General features: G+C 44.6%; 1 protein-coding gene across 1 annotated transcript in view; it reads left to right on the plus strand.

Annotated features, from left to right (window-relative positions):
• plekhh1 (pleckstrin homology domain containing, family H (with MyTH4 domain) member 1) overlaps positions 1–25,967 on the plus strand; it is a 57,214-nt gene that overhangs the window by 5,836 nt on the left and 25,411 nt on the right. Inside the window, exons 2-9 of the mRNA XM_084181468.1 lie at positions 4,144–4,364; positions 18,599–18,661; positions 18,998–19,147; positions 19,377–19,460; positions 20,183–20,264; positions 20,645–21,249; positions 25,019–25,153; positions 25,313–25,528. Coding sequence (XP_084037594.1) covers positions 4,212–4,364; positions 18,599–18,661; positions 18,998–19,147; positions 19,377–19,460; positions 20,183–20,264; positions 20,645–21,249; positions 25,019–25,153; positions 25,313–25,528 — 1,488 coding nt within the window. The 5' untranslated portion in view covers positions 4,144–4,211. The remainder of the gene's footprint in view (positions 1–4,143; positions 4,365–18,598; positions 18,662–18,997; positions 19,148–19,376; positions 19,461–20,182; positions 20,265–20,644; positions 21,250–25,018; positions 25,154–25,312; positions 25,529–25,967) is intronic.

Below are 25,967 nucleotides of genomic sequence, written 5' to 3' on the forward strand. Positions count from 1 at the left end.
TTGGTGTGTTTGGACCATGATAGTTCCTTAGTGATGTGGACACCAAGGAACTTGAAGCTCTTGACCTTCTCCACTAAAGTCCTGTCGATGTGAATGGGGGCGTGCTCGGCCCTCCTTTTCCTGTAGTCGTCTGTGATCAGGCCTACCACCATCATGTCGTCTGCAAACTTAATGATAGTGTTGTAGTCGTGCGCGGCCACGCAGTGGTGGGTGAACAGGGAGTACAGGAGGGGACTAAGCATGCACCCCTGAGGGGCCCCTGTGTTGAGGGTCAGCATGGCGGATGTGTTGTTGCCTACCCTCACCACCTGGGGGCAACCCATCAGGAAGTCCAGGATCCAGTTGCAGAGGGAGGTGTTTAATCCCAGGGTCCTTAGCTTAGTGATGAGCTTGGAGGGCACAGTGGTGTTGAACACTGAGCTGTAGTCAATGAACAGCATTCTCATGTAGGTGTTCCTATTGTCCAGTTGGGAAAGGGCAGTTTGGAGTGCATTAGAGATTGTGTCATCTGTGGATCTTTTGGGGCAGTATGCGAATTCGAGTGGGTCCAGGGTGTCTGGGATGATGGTGATTATGTGAGCCATGACCAGCCTTTCAAAGCATTTCATAGCTACAGATGTGAGTGGTACGGGGCAATAGTTATTTAGACAGGTTACTTTGGTGTAGCAGGATTTCTTATAAGCCTGGTCTGGTCTAGCCTGAGTAAAGGTGATCTAGAGTTTTTTCACCTCTAGTTGCACAGGTGACATGCTTGTAGAAATTAGGTAAAACGGATGTCAGTTTTCCTGCATTAAAGTCATCAGCCACTAAGAGCGCAGCCTCTGGATGTGCATTTTCTTGTTTGCTGATGGCCCTATACAGCTCGTTGAGTGCGATCTTAGTGCCAGCATCGGTTTGTGGTGTTAAATAGACAGCTACGAAAATTATAGATGAAAACTCCCATGTACTGTAGCTCAGTTTGTAGAGCATGGCGCTTGCAATGCCAGGGTTGTGGGTTCGATTCCCACGGGAGACCAGTATGAAAATGTATGCACTCACTACTGTAAGTTGCTCTGGATAAGAGTGTCTGCTAAATTACGTAAATGTAGATGTCCCTCTCTTGGTAAATAGTGTGGTCTACAGCTTATCATGATTTATCCACTCTCTGACATAGTCTCGTCAGGTATCCCGCGCTGTCTCCTCTTTCTTCGAGTGTCGGGGATTTGGGCCTGGTCCGCGATAATCAATATCTTTCGCCTCCGACCCATTGAAGTAGAAGTCCTTGTCCAAATGGAGGTTAGTGATAGCTGTTCTGATGTCCAGAACCTCTATTTGCTCATAGGAAATGATGGCGGAAACATCATGTACAAAAAAAATGCAAAATAATACACAAAATAGCACAATTGGTCAGGAGCCGTAAAACAGCCGTCATTCTCTCCGGCGCCATTACACATACTCTCTCAATCTCTGATCCCTCTCTCTCAGGTAAAAATAACTTCAGCGCCCCAGTTTCCCACATTCAAAGCTCTGCCCATTCACTCACTCTCACACATTATTTTCCCCTTTCTTTCTTTGCCTAGCTAGGATAGCTGACACACAAACAGCCCCCCTCCAGCCTCCACATCCGTGATGGGACTGTCATGCAGAAAGACACTATTGTACCGGCCTGGATCCCATTTCACTCCTGCCCTGTAATTAAGAAGGTATTGCCTGGCCTGGCTGGGTTGGGGACAGCTGGGTTGGGGGTTGGGGGCTGGGGGTGGGATATAGGCATTGCATGGCCAGGCTACGCTAGGCCTTTGCAGCACATTAACTAAAGCTATGGAGATCTTGGTGGAGCACAGGGACTGGGTTAGGAGGTATTAGGTAATTTAGTTAAAAAGCATGGCCTGGCCTGCTGTGTGTAGAGCAAAACACAGTTTGAGGTTCAAAGAGGAAGCTTTTATTTAACTGTCATCATGAAGTCATCGCTGAGCGGTGAGTGTTTGCTTTTCTCACATTGCCCCACTGAGTCACAGGAAGTGAAGTGAGGATGAGTTTTGAGGTGAAACACTATTTTCCTAAGATCTTCAGAGGGGTTTCACATGATTTTGCTTAGCAAAAAACGTGGAAAAAGTGACACCTATTATACAGATGCTGTATCTTAATTTGATCATCCTGTTGTTGCAGGAATTTTCCTGTACAGAAGAAAATGCAAGCTTGTATTGTATTCAAGGTTTAAAAAGGCTTCTAACGTTTGTAATTTCCACTTTAAAATGTCAGACTTGATTTACTCTAACAAATAATTTATCAAGCCCTACAAATAATGTCCTATTCAGTGATGTGATTAGTTACTTGGAAAGTAATGTATTACATATTTCTAGTTAACACATTACATTACAATATTACTTTGTGTGGAAAGTAATGTGTTATATTACTAGTTACATTACTTCGCGTTACTTTCATGAAAAAAATCTGTTTGTTTGAGGGAAGGAGCAAGGCAAGCCGCACACGCTCTACCAAAGACAGACTACTTACTAACTCACCCAATGATGCGCAGCTCACGCACAAGAGATGGCGATGCGCTCGTGCCAAAAGCCTATCTTTCTCTTGTAAAACAATGTTCGCTCAATATGCCTACTTGGAAGTTGATAGGATATTTTGGTAGCCTCCACAGACAGTTTAGATTGTTCTCTTTTCAGCAGCAGCCATTTGCTTTCCAACCTGTTTTCCCACGATTGTATTTGAAATATTGTTGATGCCTGTTTTGGCTGCATGCTGTTCACTGACAGATTTGGCGCACATTCCGAACTGTAGACTATGCCTTGTGACTGGGCTACACACAATCCACAGCTAGGCAATAAAAATAAAAACGTTATCCTCTGCGGCAAAATTATAGGCCTACTCCTGGTGTAGTATTCTGAATTATTACATTTCTTTCTGAACAGACAACAGTAATACTGTACCTTTGGCAAATGTATTTCAATTAATCAGGAGTGCTGCAGCACCCTTCCCGCGGCTATGATTCTATAAGGAAATAAATTATGAATTGCAACACTGGAGAGATGATAGTTGCAGGCTCATGTCTATCAGAGTAGAGAGAGGGAGAGAGATCATAGAAAGCTAATCTCATTCTAGTTCTGTGAGAGATAAGCTACAGGCACGCTTCCCTCTCTCACCACAGCAACAGCCACGCTTTGGTCTCTAGGCTACAATGTTGCGCAAAACATAAACCCGGGGTGCCCAACCCAAATCAATTCTTAGAATATCAGGCACAGGCTGAAAATCTACATTTTCACAATATGTTTTTTTAGGGGGCATTAGAGGAGAGGAGGGAACTCTAATGAACTCTGATTGCTTTTATTCAAATGTTCACCTCTCAGTGAAAAAAAGGTTGATGCCACGAGAGGTACCAGATCCTGGCAAATAGGTTCCGGAACAAAACAGTCAAAAACGGAGAGGTGCCGGATCATGTTCCAGCAGGATCTGGCTCAAATTAAGCACTGGCGTTACTTTTGTAAATCGTTACCCCCCAACAAACTCTCACAGGCTCATGTCAGAATTAGATGTTCATCCATGTTTCTCAAACATAACATTTTGAAGTTGTTCCAAACGTCAAATTCCGAAGTGTTTAAGTTTAAGTTTAGGCATTAACTCCGAATGGTTAAGATAAGGGTTAAGGTTTGGGATAGGCTTAAAACCTAAATATTTGTAAAACTTTTTAATCGCTGGATTTGAACATGCAACCTTTGGCACCAGAAGCAGATGCTTACACACACATTCACCATCCCTGTCCACAAAATCCTAGCAAAACCAAACCAGCTTGAAAGTAACAGCGCTCACATTTGCCCCTAGTGGCCGGTTTCCACGTCATCTCCCAATGTCCTCAGACATGGATGGACGTCGAATACTGACTTGCATCACGGGTGACCTGGATGTACCCCCAACACTGGTCCTGCAGGATTATTTTTCTGCTGTAGAAAACTGGCTCAAATTAAGATCCTACATCTGTAGCAGTCTGCTGATCCATTCCTGTGGCCTGACGCTTGATATCTCTTTGTGTGAGTGATGTAGTGTTTTGTGAAATGTGCTGTGTCTGTTTAATATGCATTTGTAATGTTGTGTATTGAGCTGACCAGGGTAGTGTGTGTGTGTGTGTGTTAATCACTGTGTGTTGTTTGGCAGGTCCGGTTCAATTGGTCGGTTACCAGTCTGCGAGGTCTGTCCGTCTGTCGGTCAGCGGTGCGGTCAAGATGGCGGATGTCTTGGAGAGTGGCGGGGCGGGAGCAGGCTCTGTAGGAGTAGCGGGCAGCGTGGATTGGCAGAAGCGTTGCGTTGCCTTGGAGATGCAGCTGCTCAGGTTCCGTCTGCAGGCGGGGAAGATCCGAGAGCTGCTGGCTGAGAAGGTGAGAAAGAGGGGCATCATGGGTAATGTAGTACAACCACCATGATGTGCCATTGCTACATTGTACTGTCTAAGGCAATGTTTCTTTATTCTGGTCCTGGGGACCGAAATAGGTGAACATTTTGTTTTTGCCCTAGCACTACACACTTGATTCTACTAATCAACGCATCATCCAACCTTTAATTAGTAGAATCAGGTGTGTTTATTTTTTTATTTTTTTTATTTCACCTTTATTTAACCAGGTAAGCCAGTTGAGAACAGGTTCTCATTTACAACTGCGACCTGGCCAAGATAAAGCAAAGTAGTGCAATAAAAAACAACACAGAGTTACATATGGGGTAAAAAACATAAAGTCAGAAATACAACAGAAAATATATATACAGTGTGTGCAAATGTAGCAAGTTATGTGTAGTGCTGTGTAGTGCTAGGGCAAAAACAAAATGTGCACTTAACTGTATTTGGGTCCCCAAGACCAGGATAAAGAAACACTGGTCTAATGGAAAAGAAAGAACAGTAGTACCGACATCTACATTATTTTATCATCACATAACATAAAGTACAGGATTACGTTTTCCACCCACGGAGCAGCCTTGCCAGTGTGTGTTTTGACCTGACATTGATTTGATGTTCATGAATGAACTGTACTACAGTTTGTTCACCATTATACAGCCAACAGACACACACAGTGTGGGAACTGGATACGCTATGATGACAATTCTCTGTGCTGATCTAGTAGAACAGTAGGCTGGTTTAAGAACATGATTTTCTTTGGGTATTCCTCCTTGGCCAGTTGCCACACTGACACAAAAGACTAACTGTGAATGAACACCTAAAGTCTCCCCCCTTCTATCCCTCTCGCTCTCCTTCTGTTGTCCACCTAGTCTCTGTCATGCTGCATTAACCTCTGTGTTGCAACAAACGGTTAACTGTCTGTTCCTTGTCTGTTCCAAACAGCCCTGCATGAAAGCAAGGAAACTACTGACTCATGTGAATGAGTGCCTGAGTAAAAATGCAGGTGTGTGTGTGTGTGTGTGGTTTGTGCTGTATGTGTGTGTGGGTATCAGGGAGGCTGCTGCGAGGAGGACGGCTCATAATAATGGCTGGAACGGAGCGAATGCAATGGCATCAAACACATGGTTTGATGTATTTGATAACATTCCACTTACGCCGCTCCAGCCATTACCACGAGCCTGTCCTCCCCAATTAAGATGCCACTAACCTCCTGTGGTGTGTGTGTGTGTGTATGTGTGTGGATGGATGGAAATAGGCTTTCTCTAAGCTAGATTTGTCCAGTTCATCTACAGTAAGTGTTCTGAGAAAAGTTCCTTATAAAATAATTCCAGAAACAGTATAGCAACATTTACGAGGGATAGTTCTTAGAGTTTGTAATTGTAACATGAAACAAACATTTTAAAATTTTCCTTTGACATCATCAGAATGTCATGCTTGTTTCAAACCATTCTAATAATGTTCAGAGTAACAAAAGGACCAAGAAAACAACATCAAGAAAAACTTCCACAAGGACTAATTCAAGGCAAGAAATAGTAAGAGCACGCAACAAAAAAGGCAGAGATAATTTATTGTTATTAAGCAACCCTATGTCAACCTCAACCATTTGAAAGCCATTTTGTTATGGGACTGCTTCTTGCTAGCTGTAAGGGAGTTTTCCATGTGCAGACTTATAGCTCCACTACTCCAAATAAAACCAAATATATTTGCATTGTTTTAGTAAGGAGGACTGTCATTCTAAGTTTCATCCCTTATCCTCTTGCTGTTGTAGATCATTCTCCCGGATGTTTACAGGGCAAATTTAGGATTAATGATAAGACCAGAAAGTCTCTCTGTTGCCCAGTGGCCTCTGTAGGGTGTTATTTTCTGTCTCTTGTCAACCAATCAGCCCTCTATCTTCTCTCTGTGTGTGTGTGTGTGTGTGTTTACGTGTGTTTGCGTGTGTGCATGTGCATGTGCGTGTGTGTGTGGGGCAGGGGCGTGAAGCAATCTTTCCAAACAGCAATAATATGGCCGACTAGCACTCAACACCCTCCCCCTCCCCAGAGAGAACACACTCAGCAACAACGCAGACCTCCACCCACCAGCCCAGCCTTGCTTGCTCTTTATAGAAGAGCTGTTTTTCTATTAGTGATGGGTTGGCTATAGTAACTGGACTCATAATTACATGAATTTCTTCCTAATGGCTATAAGAAGTGGAGATGTGCTCTATCATGTGATGCAGGTCAATGTACAAAAAAAAACAAAGTACAGAGAGGAAGTCTATAGAAGGCAAAAGGCTACTGGCTTTGAGTGCACTGCACATATAAACATGATTTGTTGGGTTAGTTTGTTTATTTTATAATACTGGAACCAAACGTGTGGAGCCTAAAACCATAGTGCAAGCGAGACTGGAAGCTCTTTTCTCTAACCAAATTAGGTCTCACTGGACTTTGGGAAGAAACCTTAAATAAGCTGTTGGACTGGAAGATTAGAAAGAAAGGACTCTCTCTCTCTCGTTCTCTCTCTCTCCCACCCCTCTTCTGACCTCTGCATGTCCACTTAATGATTGAGCCAACTTTTCACTAAACCATCAACAGTAACAACTGCTCTCACTAACCATTAACAGCCATATCACTAAGGGTTAATGATTATAGTCAGTCGCAGCTGAAACACTGAGGTAGATGGAGGTTGGCGTTTGGCGGAGAACAGCCTGCTCTCTCTCTCTCTCTCTCTCTCTCTCTCTCTCTCTCTCTCTCTCTCTCTCTCTCTCTCTCTCTCTCTCTCTCTCTCTCTCTCTGTGTGTGTCTCTCTCTCTCTGTGTGTGTCTCTCTCTCTCTGTGTGTGTCTCTCTCTCTCTCTCCCTCTCTCTCTCTCTCGCTCTCTCTCGCTCTCAGGTATTAAGACAATATAGTAGAACCTGCAGGTATGGCTAACCTGCAGACCAGCAGCAGCTTTCTGAGGGTCTGCAAAAAGGTGTAGAATGCAGGTATACATTCAAGGGAATATTCTTAGATGTGTGTTACTGCTAGCCGCATATCCAGGCCCTCTTTCAAATACTTGTTTCGATGTCTCACAATGGGATTCCCTGATAGGCGGATCACTACAGGAGGAACCAATCACACAACTTCTGTCAGAGACAGACAGGTTGAGTGGCAAATGCGGTGAGTCCCTCCCTGCCAGTCGCCTCACCTCTGGTTATTCTCGCTCTCTTCCTCAATAGTGTTTGATTGCGGCCCGCAATTCGGGGCCTTCCTGCATGTGGGCATTCCTGCATCAGCGGATGCGGTTGGCATCCAACACTATGATGCATTACCGGCACCTACTGTACTGGAGCGCCCCCACCGCCCGCCTGTGTACTGGAGTCCTATCTTAAAAATGGACCAATAGAAGTATAAAGAGGGCTTCATGCAGGAATTTCTACAGAAGGGTGCTTGAGCCTTTTACTTTTGGTTTTAGTCCACCAGCTTTAAACAGCTGTAAAAAAACGATATTTTATGTTATTGAAACTATATTTCACAGCGATTTAGATGTTACAATGATTCCCTACACTAATCAGTGCTTGTTTTCTCACATAAACTGAAATTGAGCAAACAGTGTAGAATTATTGCAACCAGAAAAGGACAGAGCGATTTACACTAGATAACAAAGCCACAAAGTCAGAACAGCTTTCCCATTTTGACAGATGCCGCTCTGGTGGGAGAACTCAATAGGCGAATATCCCAGCCAATCACAACACTGGCGGTGAAGTAATACTGTGAAACACTATCATTTCACTATTACTGCAGATACAGTATATTATGAAACATTTCAGAAATTCGAATGCAAAAATTCAACAAGAAAATCCTATGTGTAGTACCTTTAAACATACAAAAAACGATCTAAAACAAAAAAACACATGTAAAATCTACATGGCTAGATAGCTAGCGAATTTGCCAGTTTGTCACAATGTAAATGTAAATGACTTAGCATGAGTTTTGGTTAGCATGCTAATCGACAGCATGCACCCCAGCATGGATATTTTCTTCAGTTAAACATGACAAACTGAACACATTATATGTACAGTATATATTAATGCATCATTATCAAATATTGTAATGAGGAAACATTTGAGACTTGAATGGCCAACATTTCACATCAAAACAGGAGTTGATTTTCTCACACTTCAGCTCAAAAACGTCTGCCATGTTTTCTAAAATATTTTTTTGAATGGCAGACTGATCACATGACCAATATCGGTTCTCTGATTGGAGGATTCTAAAGAATGGCCCACTAGGTGGCGCTGCCGATCAAAATGCCCAGTTTATAAAATGTAGCACATTGTTTACGGTAAAATGTTGTAGCAACCATTGCCGTAAGGCCAGCTAAACCACCAAACTAGCTTTTCTACCTGGCCAGACAGTAGAATTGCTAGCTCTCCTCTCTTGTTTAGTTCAACCCACTTTCCCTCGTGACGTGTTGACTAGACTGACTGACCTAGCTTCACAGCTCGACTGTCAAGAGAGACGCTTTGTTCATTGAGAGACAAAGAAAGCTCATTGTGCTAACTAGCTAGGTTTTTAGCTAGCTCCTTACTCTCGTTTAGTTCAACCTGTGTTCACTCGTTTGTGTTAACTTGACCGACTGGTTTAGCCTCACTGCATTACGTTCATGGGATAATATCAGCCCGAAGTCGAACAACGCAACGATTTAGGGATGCAGGAAGGGTAACAGTGGTTTGACCGCGGCCCAACCTGACTGTCCGGTTCAATGAATTATGGCCACTGCTACCCCGCCTAAGGGCAAACCAGGTCAGGCACTCGAACCCCCTCACTGGGGGCTCGACAATGCTGGAAAGCCAGCTGCTACTGGCTCTTCCACCTACGGTGGAATTACCAGCTTTCTTTCTCGTTTATCATATCTACGTTCACTCATTTAGTTGACTAAACTGACCGGTTACACCTCACAGTGCTATGGTCAAAAAAGACTGAAGAAGGCCTCCCGAGTGGCGCAGAGGTCTAAGGCACTGCATCGCAGTGCTTGAGGCGTCACTACAGACCCGGGTTTGATCCCGCGAATGGGAGACCCATGAGGCGGCAACAATTGGCCCAGCGTCGTCCGGGTTAGGGGAAGGTTTGGCCGGCCGGTATGTCCTTGTGACTCCTGTGGCGGGCCGGGCGCATGCATGCTGACACGATCGCCAGTTGTACGGTATTTCCTCCAACACATTAGTGTGGCTGGCTTCCGGGTTAATCGAGCAGTGTGTCAAGAAGCAGTGCGACTTGGCAGGGTCGTGTTTTGGAGGACGCATGCCTCTCCCAAGTCCGCACAGGAGTTGCAGCGATGGGACAAGACTATAACTACCAATTGGATATCATGAAAAAGGGGGTAAAAAGAGACTGAAGAAGCAACGCTATTCACACAATTGTCTTCAGCTAATGTAGTGCTAGCTAGGTTATTAGCCCACTGGGTGAACACTAGCTAACTAACACCAAAGCCTCATTGCTAAGCATTGACTGGCACACCTAACCTGGTTAGCAATTATTTTTGCTAACTAACTAACCACCGTCTAGAAATTGCTAGGTGTGCATACTAACTGATCCAGTCCCACCATGACGTGATCTGGTCAATGAGCCTAAAACAGACTAGCTAACGTGGCAAGGCTGGCTGTACCACTGCTAACCTAGGCTAGGTGAAACGCTCACACGGCCTACCTCAGCTAGCACACCACTAACTTTGTTCTCTTGCATAGTTCACATATCATTTTTGTGCTTACTTATGTAACCAGCCCCACCTACAAGTTTCTCCGGTCCAAGAGACTCAAAGCCCCAGGTCAGCTACCGTGTCAAGGCTTGCCTTGCCATCACCTGTCCCGCAAACCTGGCAACCCGATCTCCGCTTATACGAGCCAAGGCTCCGCAGCAGGGAGAGGGGATAGCCGTTGACTCTCTCGTCAATGGCTATCCCATTGGATAGTGGAGGCTATTATAATTGCCTTATAATAGCAATAGTTTACAGACCCCGGATGGCCTGAGGGCTCATTCCACCAGAGGTATGGCTACCTCTTGGGCACTGTTCAAATGCATCTCTTTGCAAGAGATTTGCGATGCGGCATGTTGGCCCACCTCTCACACATTTATGAGTTTTTACCAACTGGATGTCACTGCACCTTCATTGGTGCATACTGTCCTCAGTGACAGAGCCTCTGAGGCAGTGGTGTAGTGGTGCCTGGAGAAGTGGGTATACTCAAATTTTGCAAACAAAATCCCAAACGGCCCGCCCAGCGAAGGAAAGGCGCCCTGTGTGAAAGTGTTTTGAGAAACAGTCACTTACACTCTGAATTACCTAAAATTATAAATCCCATTTAGGTAATTCACAGCCAGGCCAACCCAAGCTGTACTGTGCAGGAGGCTAAGAGTAGGCCTACTATTGAAATACATAAATGAGGCTGTCAACTGAGTTCAGGAGAAATTGTCAGGTTTTTGCTCTCAAAGGCACACTGTAATAGAAAAACAACAAATTGGCCTTTCCCTCTATCATTAGCATCGCTATATTTTTCCTGTTACTTCATTGTTTGAAACCTGGATGTTTTACTTCATATTATGAGGCATGTCTTACGTTGCTTCAAAGTCCCACCATAGAAACATGGAGGCAATTATTTTACAGACTTCCTCATTTGCGTTCTCCTGTACTATTGGTTTTCTTTCAACTTTCTTTCATTGTCTAGCAGCCAAAGGCATTATCCTAGTCATATTAGCAACCTGCATCTTTAGATCTCCCCTCTTTCTAAATTTCTAATGGATATTTCCATCTCTGTCCATGAAACCGCTTGCATGTGCGGTGCGTATTTTAGAACTGTGTTTTCCCACAAATTGCAATTTGGAACATTTGTGCGTAGGCCTACCGCCGTGTGCACGTCACTGCACCTAAAATGTGAAGAAATAATAGTTCATCAACATTTTAAGCAAAACATTCTGATCTGTTCCATCAGCCTTATTAATTGGTACGGCATATACATCCACTACACTACTTTGATACGCATCATGGGGATTAAGAAGTGAGTATACACAATGCCCATTGAAAAATATGTGAGTATGCGGCGTATACCTGCGAATACCCTCCACTACACCACTGCTCTGAGGCGTGATATTGTTGGGACTACCTGGGTTTTGGAAAGTATGTCTCATATCCCATTGTGAGACATCGAAAGGAGTATTTGAAAGAGAACTCAAGGTTACTTTCGTAACCCCGGTTCTCTGAGAAGGAGTGAGATGTCTCAGCAAGGAAGAGAGACATGCCATAGGGTGGGGCGAGTGGCGCCTTATAAGGGGGAGAGGCTCACCTCATTCGCCACTCGACCTCTGTCTCCGACAGACGCTGTGTGATTGGTTCTTCCTGGAGTGATCCTCCTATCAGCAAATCCCATTGTGAGACATCTCACTCATCTTCTCAGAGAATCGGGGTTACGAAAGTAGCCTAGTTTCTCCATGTGTTTACTCATGTCCAGATTCTTAAGATAGTTGTATCAGGAGTATGTTAACTGCCCTGTTGTCTATGACGGAGCTACTATGACAGAGTCTGTTATCCTGTCTGTCACTATCTCTCTGTCCATCTCCCTCCCTGGATACTATCAGCCCCTCTGGATTCATTTACATTTTACATTTATATCATTTAGCAGACGCTCTTATCCAGAGCAACTTACAAATTGGTGTATTCAACTTATGATAATATAATATTTGTTTTTTATGGGGGGGGGGGGGGGTAGAAGGATTACTTTATACTATTCCAGGTATTCCTTAAAGATGTAGGGTTTCAAGTGTCTCCGGAAGGTGGTCAGTCACTCCGCTGTCCTGGCGTCATGGAGGAGCTTGTTCCACCATTGGGGTGCCAGAGCAGCAAATAGCTTTGACTGGGCTGAGCGGGAACTGTGCTTCCGTAGAGGTAGGGGAGCTAGCAGGCCAGAGGTTGATGAACGCAGTGCCCTCGTTTGGGTGTAGGGTCTGATCAGAGCCTGAAGGTAAGGAGGTGCCGTTCCCCTCACAGCTCCGTGGTCTTGTAGTAGATGCAAGCCTCAACTGGAAGCCAGTGGAGTGTGCGGAGGAGCGGGGTGACATGAGAGAACTTGGGAAGGTCGAACACCAGACGGGCTGCACCGTTCTGGATAAGTTGTAGGGGTTTAATGGCACAGGCAGGGAGCCCAGCCAACAGCGAGTTGCAGTAATCCAGACGGGAGATGACAAGTGCCTGGATTAGGACCTGTGCCGCTTTCTGTGTAAGGTAGGGTCGTACTCTGCGAATGTTGTAGAGCATGAACCTGCAGGATCGGGTCACCGCTTTGATGTTAGTGGAGAACGACAGGGTGTTGTCCAGAGTCACGCCAAGGTTCTTTGCACTCTGGGAGGATGACACAATGGAGTTGTCAACCGTGATGGCGAGATCATGGAGCGGGCAGTCCTTCCCCGGGAGGAAGAGCAGCTCTGTCTTGCCGAGATTCAGATTGAGGTGGTGAACCCGACATCCACACTGATATGTCTGCCAGACATGCAGAGATGTGATTCGCCACCTGGTTATCAGAAGGGGGAAAGGAGAAAATTAATTGTGTGTCGTCTGCGTAGCAATGATAGGAGAGACCATGTGAGGATATGACAGAGCCAAGTGACTTGGTGTATAGAGAGAATAGGAGAGGGCCTAGAACTGAGCCCTGGGGGACACCAGTGGTGAGAGCACGTGGTGCAGAGACAGATTCTCGCCACGCCACCTGGTAGGAGCGACCGGTCAGGTAGGACGCAATCCAAGAGTGAGCAGCGCCGGAGATGCCCAACTCGGAGAGGGTGGAGAGGAGGATCTGATGGTTCACAGTATCAAAGGCAGCAGATAGGTCTAGAAGGATAAGAGCAGAGGAGAGAGAGTTAGCTTTAGCAGTGCGGAGAGCCTCCGTGACACAGAGAAGAGCAGTCTCAGTTGAATGACCAGTCTTGAAACCTAACTGGTTTGGATAAAGAAGGTAATTCTGAGAGAGATAGGAGGAGAGTTGGCTAGAGACGGCATGCTCAAGAGTTTTGGAGAGAAAAGAAAGAAGGGATACTGGTCTGTAGTTGTTGACATCGGAGGGATCGAGTGTCAAGGCCAGCGGTCAAGGATGAGTTGATGAGCGAGGTGAGGTAAGGGAGAAGGTCTCCGGAAATGGTCTGGAGAAGAGAGGAGGGGAGGGGATAGGGTCAAGCGGGCAGGTTGTTGGGTGGCCGGCCGTCACAAGTCGCAAGATTTCATCTGGAGAGAGAGGGGAGAAAGAAGTCAAAGCATAGGGTAGGGCAGTGTGAGCAGGACCAGCGGTGTCATTTGACTTAATAAATGAGGATCGGATGTCGTCAACCTTCTTTTCAAAATGGTTGACGAAGTCATCCACAGAGAGGGAGGAGGGAGGGGGAGGAGGAGGAGGATTCAGCAGGGAGGAGAAGGTGGCAAAGAGCTTCCTAGGGTTAGAGGCAGAGGCTTGAAATTTAGAGTGGTAGAAAGTGGCTTTGGCAGCGGAAACAGAGGAAGAGAATGTAGAGAGGAGGGAGTGAAAAGATGACAGGTCCGCAGGGAGTCTAGTTTTCCTCCATTTCCACTCGGCTGCCCGGAGCCCTCTTCTGTGAGCTCGCAATGAGTCGTCAAGTCACGGAGCAGGAGGAGAGGACCGAGCCGGCCGGGAGGATAGGGGACATAGAGAGTCAAAAGATGCAGAAAGGGAGGAGAGGAGGGTTGAGGAGGCAGAATCAGGAGATCGGAGGGAGAAGGATTTAGCAGAGGGAAGAGATGATAGGATGGAAGAGGAGAGAGTAGCGGGAGAGAGAGAGCGAAGGTTGCGACGGCACATTACCATCTGAGTAGAGGCAGAGTGAGTAGTGTTGGAGGAGAGCGAGAGACAAAAGGATACAAAGTAGTGGTCGGAGACTTGGAGGGGAGTTGCAGTGAGATTAGTAGAAGAACAGCATTTAGTAAAGATGAGGTCAAGCGTATTGCCTGCCTTGTGAGTAGGTGGGGACGGTGAGAGGGTGAGGTCAAAAGAGGAAAGGAGTGGAAAGAAGGAGGCAGAGAGAAATGAGTCAAAGTCAGACGTAGGGAGGTTAAAATCACCCAGAACTGTAAGGGGTGAGCCATCCTCAGGAAAGGAAGGTGTCAAGCTCATTGATGAACTCTCCAAGGGAACGATAAATGACAAGGATGTTAAGCTTGAATGGGCTAGTGACTGTGACAGCATGGAATTCAAATGAGGAGATGGGTCAGGGGAAAAAGAGAGAATGTCCACTTGGGAGAGATGAGGATTCCTGTTCCACCGCCGCGCTGACCAGATGCTCTCGGGGTATGCGAGAACACATGGTTAGACGAGGAAAGAGCAGTAGGAGTAGCAGTGTTTTCTGTGGTAATCCATGTTTCCATCAGCGCCAAGAAGTCGAGGGACTGGAGGGTAGCATAGGCTGAGATGAACTCTGCCTTGTTGGACGCAGAATGGCAGTTCCAGAGGCTCCCAGAGACCTGGAACTCCACGTGAGTCGTGCGCGCAGGGACCACCAGATTAGAGTGGCAACAGCCACGTGGTGTGAAGCGTTTGTATGGCCTGTGCAGAGAGGAGAGAACAGGGATAGACAGACACATAGTTGACAGGCTACAGAAAAAGGCTGCAATAATGCAAAGGAGATCTGAATGAAATGAACTAAACATCTGGGAAAGCGAGAGAGCGGGGCCTCCCTCACTTACGTTTCACTGAAACACTCTCCCAACTTCCACTTTAGAAATTATAATTGTTGTAAACTACAGCGGTTCAATGTTTTCTAGGAATAGACTCTAACTTAGTTAATTCAGCTAGCTAACTTGGTACAGTATTCTTCCGTGAAAACCGTTCAGGGCACCGAATCCTATGACGCCATAGCCAACTAGCATGCCAGCCTCCAATAACACGGTTTAGCACCAATACTCGGTTACAACAAACCACCAGTGTGTTAACACTGCGTGTCTCACTGTTAAGAGAGGAGAGGAGTACCATACCATCACTCTACCCACCCCCCAGCCTTACAGCATTACTACTCCTCTCAACTCAACTTTCTAAACACAAGACTCCATTTTGAAAAGGAAATCTAGGCCATTTTAACTTCCACACAAAAAATACTGAGCATTTAAATAAAAATTAAATAGATAGATTCATCTTAGATTCTATGCTCTTACAAGTAACTTGGTTGAGTTACTCTGTGAAATATGAGAGCGTATTAAATGCAGCAGTAAGATGATTCTGAAGTCAGTCACAGTGAACAACAGTTGTTGGATACTTGGCATAGTTGTCTCATGCCTGGTCAGCGGCTGGGGGCGCTCACCTGTTGAACACCTGTTGATAGCCCTGCAGACACACACACACACACACAAACACAGGCACACACACACATGCACACACAGTACTGTGTCAGCCTTCGAAGAACTCTTACAGCTCACGTCTCAATCCCATGACTCAGGTTGATTCCAACTCCAGCTCTTTCAACTTTGACCTCTAATCGTCTCTGACCTCCTTTATTTTCTAAAGGTTACTACAAGCTCCACTCCGCTGATCTACGTGTGTTCGCATGGGTGGAGTGGGATTTTGAACATGTATGTTGAATGCCTGAGTGTATATACAAGAAGCCGCCCCTTTTGTGACAAAAAACTACATTGCAACACTGCGCTACACTAAGAATCTTGCGTCTCCGTAGAGTTTGTAGTAAGCTTTACTTGGATGTGTCAGCTACTTTAATGTTCATTCCATTTGATAAGTACCACCGATGGCCCCTCGTTGTCATCTTGGCCTGCTTAAATCTTGCTGAGAGACTTATGACTATAACTAACCATATGCTTTTTACTACTGGTTAATGTGTGGTGAAGACTCGATTGCTTCTCTGGCTCCTCTCTCACTAGTGCCTTTCTTTGGACTCATTCGAAAGGTTTTTGACCTTGAGGTGAGGAGTCACTCCACCACTAACCACTAACACCCTACGCCCACTCCATCCCGCTGTTTCCCCCTTCTCCCCTAGATTTAGTCAGTGTGACTGAGCCTGTGTCCTAAATGGCATCATATTCCCTATATAGTGCACTACTTTTGACCAGACCCCTATAAGCCCGGTGCACAACTGAGCAAGAGGACAAATACATTAGTGTCTAGTTTGAGAAACAGACGCCTCACAGGTCCTCTACTGGCAGCTTCATTAAATAGTACCCGCAAAACACCAGTCTCAACGTCAACAGTGAAGAGGCGACTCCGGGATGCTGACCTTCTAGGCAGAGTTGCAAAGAAAAAGCCATATCTCAGACTGGCCAATAAAAATAAAAGATTAAGATGTACAAAATAACACAGACACTGGACAGATGAAGATTGGAAAAAAGTGTTATTGACAGACAAATCGTAGTTTGAGGTGTTCGGATCACAAAGAAGAACATTTGTGAGACGCAGACCAAATGAAAAGATGCTGGAGGAGTGCTTGATGCCATCTGTCAAGCATGGTGGAGGCAATGTGATGGTCTGGGGGGGCTTTGGTGGTGGTAAAGTGGGAGATTTGTACAGGGTAAAAGTGATCTTGAAGAAGGAAGGCTATCACTCCATTTTGCAACGCCATGCCATACCCTGTGGACAGCGCTTGATTGGAGCCAATTACCTCCTACAACAGGACAATGACCCAAAGCACAGCTCCAAACTATGCAAGAACTATTTAGGGAAGAAGCAGTCAGATGGTATTCTGTCTATAATGCAGTGGCCAGCACAGTCACCGGATCTCAACCCTATGGAGCTGTTGTGGGAGCAGCTTGACGGTATGGTACGTAAGAAGTGCCCATCAAGCCAATCCAATTTGTGGGAGGTGCTTCAGGAAGCATGGGGTGAAATCTCTTCAGATTACCTCAACAAATTGACAACTAGAATGCCAAAGGTCTGCAAGGCTGTAATTGCTGCAAATGGAGGATTCTTTGACGAAAGCAAAGTTTGAAGGACACAATTATTATTTCAATTAAAAATAATTATTTCTAACCTTGTCAATTACTACATTTCCTATTCATTTTGCTATATTTCCTATTCAAACTCATTTCATGTATGTTTTCATGGAAAACAAGGACATTTCTAAGTGACCCCAAACTTTTGAACGGTAGTGTACCTATATGGGCTAAACTTATCCTTATTATGGTATTAATGTCAGAGAGGTTGAGGCAGTCTTTGCGAGGTGTACACAGCTAAGCTTTAACTGACGTGTAGCTCTATCGCTCTGGTCTAGGTTTACCTTGTCATGCCCCAGTGCTGAAGGACTAGTCCTCTAGAAATGTAAAAACATCTGATCTCACCACAGATAATTCCTCTGACCCTCCCGTCACACACACACATGCACACACGCACGCATGCGCGCACACACACACACATACACACACACGCACTATCCTTGTGGGGACCAAACAATTGATTCCTATTCAAAATCCTATTTTCCCTAACCCCTATCATTAAACCTAACCCTAACCCTTAACCTAACTCCAAACCCTAAACCTAACCCCTAACTCCTAACCCTAATTGTAACCCTAAACCTCACTCCTAAGCCTAAAATAGCCTTTTCCTTGTGGGGACTGGCAAAATGTCCCCACCTTTACCTTGTTTTATGATCCTTTTGAGGACTTCTGGTCCCCACAAGGATAGTAAAACCAAAAACAAACAGACACACACACTCCGTAGCCCCCTCTGATGAGCTCAGTATAAGGCAATGTCTGACCCCCCCTCCACTATAGGATCAAGTTAGGTTCAGGGTTTTTTCCTGAAAACCCTCTGACGACCTTGTCTGATAATGTCCAAGGTCTTATTGTTCAGTATGATTACATGCTGTGAAGAGGAATGTCTGAGTTGAATGGGTTTCGAGGAATGGCTCTCACAAGGTTGTCAAACCAAGGTTCCTCCCTCCTCTACCCCCTCTCCCCTCTCTCCCCTCTCTCCCCTACCCCCCAACGTGTGTGTGTTTGTGGTCTATATAGTTAACAGAGTGTGTGTGTGTGTGTGTGTGTGCTAGCCTACATTACAAGATGTGTCTTGCCTGAACCTGTGCATGGCAGCGTCGCTGAGTTGAGTTGCTGAGTTTGTGTAAGTACTAGAGCTAGCAATTGTGATGGGGGAGGCTCAGAATTACCTCTCAAACACAAACACGCACACACAGGATTTTCCCGTGACCCCCCTTAACCCCATACTGACACAGCTGAACCATAGGAAGGAGTAACCATGGCAACCCTTTTGTCCCCTAGATGCAGGAGCTGGAGCAGAGGGTTACAGAGTCTGACCAACGGGCTGAGAGCGCTGAGAAACAGGTACAGCAGAGTTTTGAAACCACAGCTTCAGCTACTTCAAACTACTGGAAAAGCTTCAGTCGCCTCAACTAGCTGCAGCACAGTGTGCCCACAGTCAGGCTCATCTCCACTACAAAAGTCAAAAGAGATGTTCAGAACATTCTCTCTCTTTCACTTTCTGTCTCTGTCTTTGTCTCCCTCTCATTCCTTTAAGTTCTGCACTATGCTCTGGATAACCATCGAGGCTCAGCTTTTGTCTCCTCCTCTACTGATAGTCAGAGAAAGAGCCCATTTATTCCCATCTATCTTGTGAGTCTATGAGCATGTAATCATACTGTAGTTAATGATCTATTACAGGTCCATGTCATGGAAGAGAAGCTGAAATCTGCAAATATACAACCCAGCGAATCAGAGAACTCGTTGTACAGAAGGTACCAGGAGCTGACCAATCAGGTGCAGGAGAAAGATGCTGTGATAAAGAGATTAGAGGTGCGGCTGGAAAAACAGGTATGGAAGTTATAGTGTGAGTCACAAATGGTTTCCTATCCCTTAAATAGTGCACTACTTTTGACCAGAGCTCTATGGCCCCTGGTCAAAAGCAGTGCACTATATAGGGAATATGGTGCCATTTGGGAAGCAACTATAGATAAGGAATATAAATGTCAATTTATGTTCATAATATGTGGGTTATGATGAACCCCTGACTAACCCTAAACCCTGTTTTCTTGGCCTATAGATCTTAGTCAGAGCCCAGGAGGCTAAGATCATTGAGGAGAAGGCTGCTAAAATCAAAGACTGGGTTACATTTAAGCTACGAGAGGTAAGCTAAGTTCAAATACAGTATGCAGTAGGATTGTCACGATACTAGTATGTATCACAATACTATGAAGCAAGGAAACAAAGGAAACAACATGAATTGGACTTCATTTCCTGAAGAAAACAGTTCTAATGTTGGAAAAAACTGCCTTATGTTGTCACTCAGTGTCACATTTGTTTATTTTGCAAGCTACAGATGTAGGACATTTATTTGAGCCAGTTTGCTACAGCAGGAAAATAATCCTCCAGCAACAGGAAATGTGAATGATTATGTGGATTATAATTAATATACATTTTTGTTGGGGTTGATACATTTTTCGTAAGGGAAAATCAAGTATGACATTTCAAAGTGGAAATTACAAACTTCAGAAGTATTTTTAAACCTCAAATACACTACACATTTTAAATGTACTGCAACAGGGTAATCAAATTAAGATCCTACATCTGTATAGCACACAATATTTTACATAAAGTAGGTTTTTAAAGGACCATAGAGTTTAGTCTGCTTTGTGTTTTCTCTTTTTGCCAAGGAAAATCTGGTATCGTAGTATCACAATACTGGCATCGTGTACAATACATATATATCCTATAGAGACCAGCCAGGTCAAAGATTGCATTATTTAAACTGAAACACAAACATAGCTCATGATCAGTTGATAAAGACAATGAGAACAATTAACTCAAAACTTCTACTTATTGTTGTCTTCTTTCTGTACTGTTTTTCAGATGGAGATTGAGAACCAGCAGCTGAAGATGTCCAACCTGAAGCAGGCAGAACAGATTATGATGCTGCAGGACAAACTCCAAGGTGATCCTCCTTCCACTACAACTGTACAAAACTCCTGGGAATTTTAGTTAATCTACTCAGAATACTCTCTGAGAGTACCACACTGTTTTAACAGACAAACACCCTCACCCAGAGGCCTTCGATGCTAGCCACCTGCTAGTAAGCTGTTGTCACCGCAATAACTAGAAGGATCTGTCCGAGTGGGAGTATGTAGATTATGAAGAGAAGGGGGCCCAGCACAGAGCCCTGGAGCACACCCTATGTTACTTTGATAGTATCAGGGCCTAGTCACCTTAGTGGTAACCTGCTGTGGGCCTATGTTCTACAGTACATGTTGTGATATTGCCAAAAGCTGCAGCTGTATCTCTAGATTGACTATCTTTTTCCCTCTTGTTCAATAGCTATCCTGGAGAACCCTTCATCTCCTGGACCAACCACCTCTCCTTCCACAGACACCCACCAGGTACCCTGCAGCCCCATATACCCCCCAAGCTGTCCTGGGACCCCGCCTGCCCAGGAGGAGACAGGCTGGGGAAGACAGACAGGTCCAGGGGACAGGGCAGAGCAGCCCTGTAAACGGAGCGGTGACAGAGGGGACAGAGGAGACACAACAGGCCACAGCACTGTGACAGTAACCCTGTCAAATACTCCCTCTCTGGGCAGCAGGGGCAGGGAGACTGGGGCTGGACCTGGTAGTCCTGTTCCAACCACTGGAGGTCAGGACCAACCACTAGGTAGCGCTACTCCCAGAGACCACTCCTCGGATGAGCTCAGCAGCAAGTTCCGCTCCCAACGTCTCCGCTCCTCCTCCTCTTCCTCCTCCTCCTCTTCCTCCACCTATGAAACAACCCACGGAGGTCCCAGTACCCCTGACACCCCTTCCCCCACATCCACCCCTAAAAGCCCTCTCCTCTGCCGTTCTCCATCTAACTCCCACCCCTTCCAGACCACCGCCCAGACCCTGACCCTACCCTTCCAAACTGGGACCAGCATGACCCTACCCAAGGTGTGTTCAATTCTACATTCCTAAGTAGTGGCCCTAATCACCTATCATTACGGTGCTCTTTCCCTTGCTTGTATTTGTGCACCTGTGTCGTACATTTCTTGTATCTCAGGGACTCTTGGAAAACGGGACAATCTGTACTTTTTCCCCACAAATGTTTCTTAATATTAGCAACATTTGAAATACTGTATATATTTTGATAGACCAAAGTATTAGCTATCACACCATGTAAAGGAACAACCTCCTAATTCTCCGTCAGACACCATAAAAGGCACTTCATTTTTACATTTATTGTCCAACAAGTATTTAAAGGCCTTAATTGTTTAATTCTAACATGATATGTAATACAAATAAGTCTAACTTAATATGTAATACAAATCCCTAAACTTATTTTTGTTTTGTTTAATAGTGCTATGCACTGAGTTTCCAAAACATTAGGAACACCTGCTCTTTCCATGACATAGACTGGCCAGGTGAATCCAGGTGAAAGCTACGATCCCTTATTGATGTCACTTGTTAAATCCACTTCAATCAGTGTAGATAAAGGGGAGCAGACGGGTTAAAGAAGGATTTTTAAGCCTTGAGACAATTGAGACATGGATTGTGTATGTGTGCCATTCAGAGGGTGAATGGGCAAGACAAATGGGATATGGTAATAGGTGCCAGGCACACCGGTTTGAGTGTGTCAAGAACTGCAACGCTGCTGGGTTTTTCACGCTCTACAGTTTTCTGTGTGTATCAGGAATGGTCCTCCACCCAAAGGACATCCAGCCAACTTGATACAACTGTGGGAAGCATTGGAGTCAACATGGGGCAGCATCCCTGTGGAATGCTTTCGACACCTTGTAGAGTCCATGCCCCGACAAATTGAGGCTGTTCTGAGGGCAAAAGGGGGTGCAACTCGATATTAAGAAGGTGTTCCTAATGTTTTGAACACTCAGTGTATAACGCTCCAGGGCTAATTTCGTTAGCATTTTGGTATGTTTTTCTAGATTCAGAACTTGAATCAACATTTTTAAAGTGATAATGCCTGAGAAGCCGGTTTGTTATATATATACCAATATATCCAACAAACACCGGCTTCGAGGGCATTATCACTTTTATACAACTGGTTACCAACATATTCAAATAATGATTGACATATTTTCCATTAAAAACGTTATTTTGATTAATTTATTCGTACTATTTCATCCTTCCACAAGATATAGTCCCGACACAAATCTAGGGTTGCTAGAGACGCGACCCAGTCGTTCGTTCTTTTTGTTCTGTATCTATGGACGCTACCCAGTCGTTCAGTCTTTTTGTTCTGTAAATATAGACGCGATCCAGTCGTTCGTTCTAAATGTTCCATTGCCATACTGGCTGGCAACGTTCTTGCTTGCTAGCTAGCCAACTACGGCTAATTTACAGTTACGTCAAAAAGTTCAGCCAGAATAACAGCCAGCAAAGTAGCTGCATTTGCATTTGTTTAATTTCTAGTGACATTTATTTGGATACATCCATAACAATCAGTTTATGATGCGCGACTTTGCCTGGCAGAGAAAATGTGCTCTCTTGTCAGGACACTGTTCAGACAAAAGAAAGACAATCCATGACATTCATTTGAGCTGATTTTAATAAATGAAACCATACATTATCTTTGTTATCCACCACAGCTGACATAGCTAAAGCTACTTATTGTATGTCACATTTATTTGTACATTCACTTGGATGAGGAGTCAGTGCTACTACTTCTGCTGCCTTGCTTCAGCCTTTTGGGTGTTGATGGTGCTGAAGTGTTCTCTTTGTTTTCGGCCAGGATGTTGCTCCAGCGTTTTCTGTCTGTCAGTGAGGGACGCCAGTAGCTATGGAGCGAACCTACGCACCGATGACCACTCACTGACATAATCTCCCTAGCTTCTAAACCAGCATTGGCCAGTTTCTGGACTGTCGTGGTCCTGATGCTGTGATGTGTGTATGTAGTTGTTCCCGCTGCCCTGCAGATCTTGGGTAGAAGTGCTGCCAGATATTTCACGCCCATCGACTCTGACGTGTACAAGATCGAGTCCCAGATACACTCTCCTCTCCTTGGGTGGAGATAAAATGCAAGGGCGTTCTCCGGGCTATTCGATAGATATTTCTCCAGTGATGCCACCGGGCATAGTGGGTTCCCTGGATGCTCGAACATGAATCCCCTCTTCAACTCCCTGCCCCTCTCCCTTGGGTCCAGGTTATTCTTTGTAGCCTCGTTATATGTGAGAGTGGCGTATCTGAGAGAGAGAATGCGTTGTTATAATATTGTTTTCCAGTAGCCTAATTACAAGTGCAACTTAGAAATAACACAAACAGGCTATGAACAACATACCTTAGACCGTTCTCATCTGTTTTTACGAGGAATTAGTTGGGCTTTAGTTGTCTGATTTATACAAATCTCTGCTGTTGAAAACCAAATGCTATTCTAAAAGAAATGGGAGATAATGTCTAGATACTTTTTATAGTGGAGATCAAGTTTATACATTTCCTGGCAGGGTTGATGAGACAGTGGATTGCGCAGTCAGATGGAACAGAGTAAATAGGCATTTCAACGCCATAGATTTAGCCGGTGGTAACTTGTGAAATAGACACCAGCTGGAATGCAGTTTTAACCAATCAGCATTCAGGATTAGACCCACCCGTTGTATAAAAAGATGGGGGGGAAACAAACATTATCCCTTAGATCTTGCAAAGCAAATACTTCAATAGTTTAAGCATATGTTGCAGAATAGTGATACAAAATATCTTAAGGGGGTTAGCCATCAGTGAGGGTGTTGACAAGTCAATGACGGAGTTGACAACAAATACTCAATATAAGCATTTGTAAAATATAGAAAATTATTCATTTTAAAATCGCCAGTAAAACATAACCATTCTATCTGATCTTTCCGCAATCTGACAGTTGAGGTTAGACAAAAACCTGACACAGTTTATATTTTACAGAGTCAACAAAAATTTCATTTTTCTTCTTCATTCAAGTGGTATACAAAGTATCAATTTAGATTTTCCTCAGTTGCTTTATGACTAAAACCTAATTAAAAGAAACATATTTGAACCAAAATTCTCATTTTATCTTAATCTATCAGGGAGCTGGAGTTGACAATATTTTTAGTATGAATCTATCAAAAGTAGAGATCTTTACAGACCATGAGTGATCTTGTTGCACGACATGTATTGAGGACATGAACAATTGGTCCTTATGGTGTAGCTAACCCTGCTCATTCCTGATTAATGTAGGATTTTAGACAAATCTGAAGGAGTTGATCAAATCTCCTGACAATTTTTTTGGGAATCACGTTTTTGAGAAAAATATTATTTAAAGTTAGAAAGGGCTATTGCAAGAAACTACATAAGACCTTTTTTTCAGTTCATATTCATTAATGCCAGTTTTTAGAACTTTAAACACTTTTTTGCTGAGTTGGGATCCTTTGCTTCGGACAAGGGCATTTCCAGGCATAGAGCCAACATGGAAATGAAACATTTTGAAAATATTTTGGAAAATTCTAAAAACAAATCTTTCCCCTTATAGAATTGCCCTAAATGTAATTTCTAAGCTCAAATGATGTAACAAAATCTTTTTTTTTACTATAAAAAGAAAGGATTGTCCCAACCTTCAAGAATCCCTGCACTGTTTGACTGTGCCTATTTGTGATGGCCGCTCTGGGATGTAATCAGTTAATAAACTTCGTTGAACTTGAACCACATCAATCAATCAATCAAATTTCAATCAATCATGTCATCTTTATTTGTGAACTAACAGGTGCGGACGCCCCTGACCCCCCGCGACAGCATCCAGCTGGTGAAGAAACACTACAGCCAGCCCCAGCCTGGAGGTCTGGACCGGCTGCACCACCTCAATGTCCCCATAAACACCATGATTGCCTCCAGCATCCAGGTAAAGGGAGGGAGCATGCTCAACTCTATCCTGTTGTACAAAAACAGTGAGAGGGTGCATGAAGTCAACAGTCTGTCACGTAACAATCAAAAAAGGGGACCTGACCTCACTCACTTGATGTAGTTGCAATTGAAGTATTTGTTCTTCTGCACCCTGTAGAGCTATGTGTCCCCTTCCACCTGCAGTCATGTCCTGGAGGAGACAGATATAGATGATGGGCTGCCTGACAGTATGGAGGGGGTGGTAGAGGGGGCCGGGGTAGAAGGTCCTCCCCAGGAACAAGTGTTGTTTATTGGGTTGGCTGAGGAGCTGGAACTGCTGGACCCGGATGTCCTGAAACCCCCCACCCCTCCTCTGCACCGCTTTCCCTCCTGGGTAAGACCAGTGTTGAGGGTAACGCGTTACAAAAGTTACGTGTTACGTAATCAGATTACTTTTTGGAGTAACAGAGTAAAGTAACGTGCTACTTTTTCAAATTTGGTCATATTATTACAGTTACTTTGTCAAACAACGCGTGTGTTACTTTTAGAATAATATCTATACCGGGCGCGTGTTTCCATGATCCGATCTCGACTTGTTTCCTCATTTAGTTCTCGAGCGAGCGGAGAAAGGCTGTTCAGAGAAATGTAATGACAGCTGCTGTCCATATAAATGTATAGAGGACGCACCTCTGATCTTTGCCATGGATCGTGTCTGTGTGGCAAGTGTGTGGTCTATAACCAGAACTAGCAGCTCGAGAGAAAGATTTTGAATGAAAAGATAGGAAATCTGTACAGATGTTTGGCTTACAGTATATTTGGCTAATTAAGCAGCC

This window comes from Coregonus lavaretus (genome assembly GCF_964263955.1).
Source record: "Coregonus lavaretus genome assembly, chromosome: 18".
NCBI lineage: Eukaryota > Metazoa > Chordata > Actinopteri > Salmoniformes > Salmonidae > Coregonus > Coregonus lavaretus.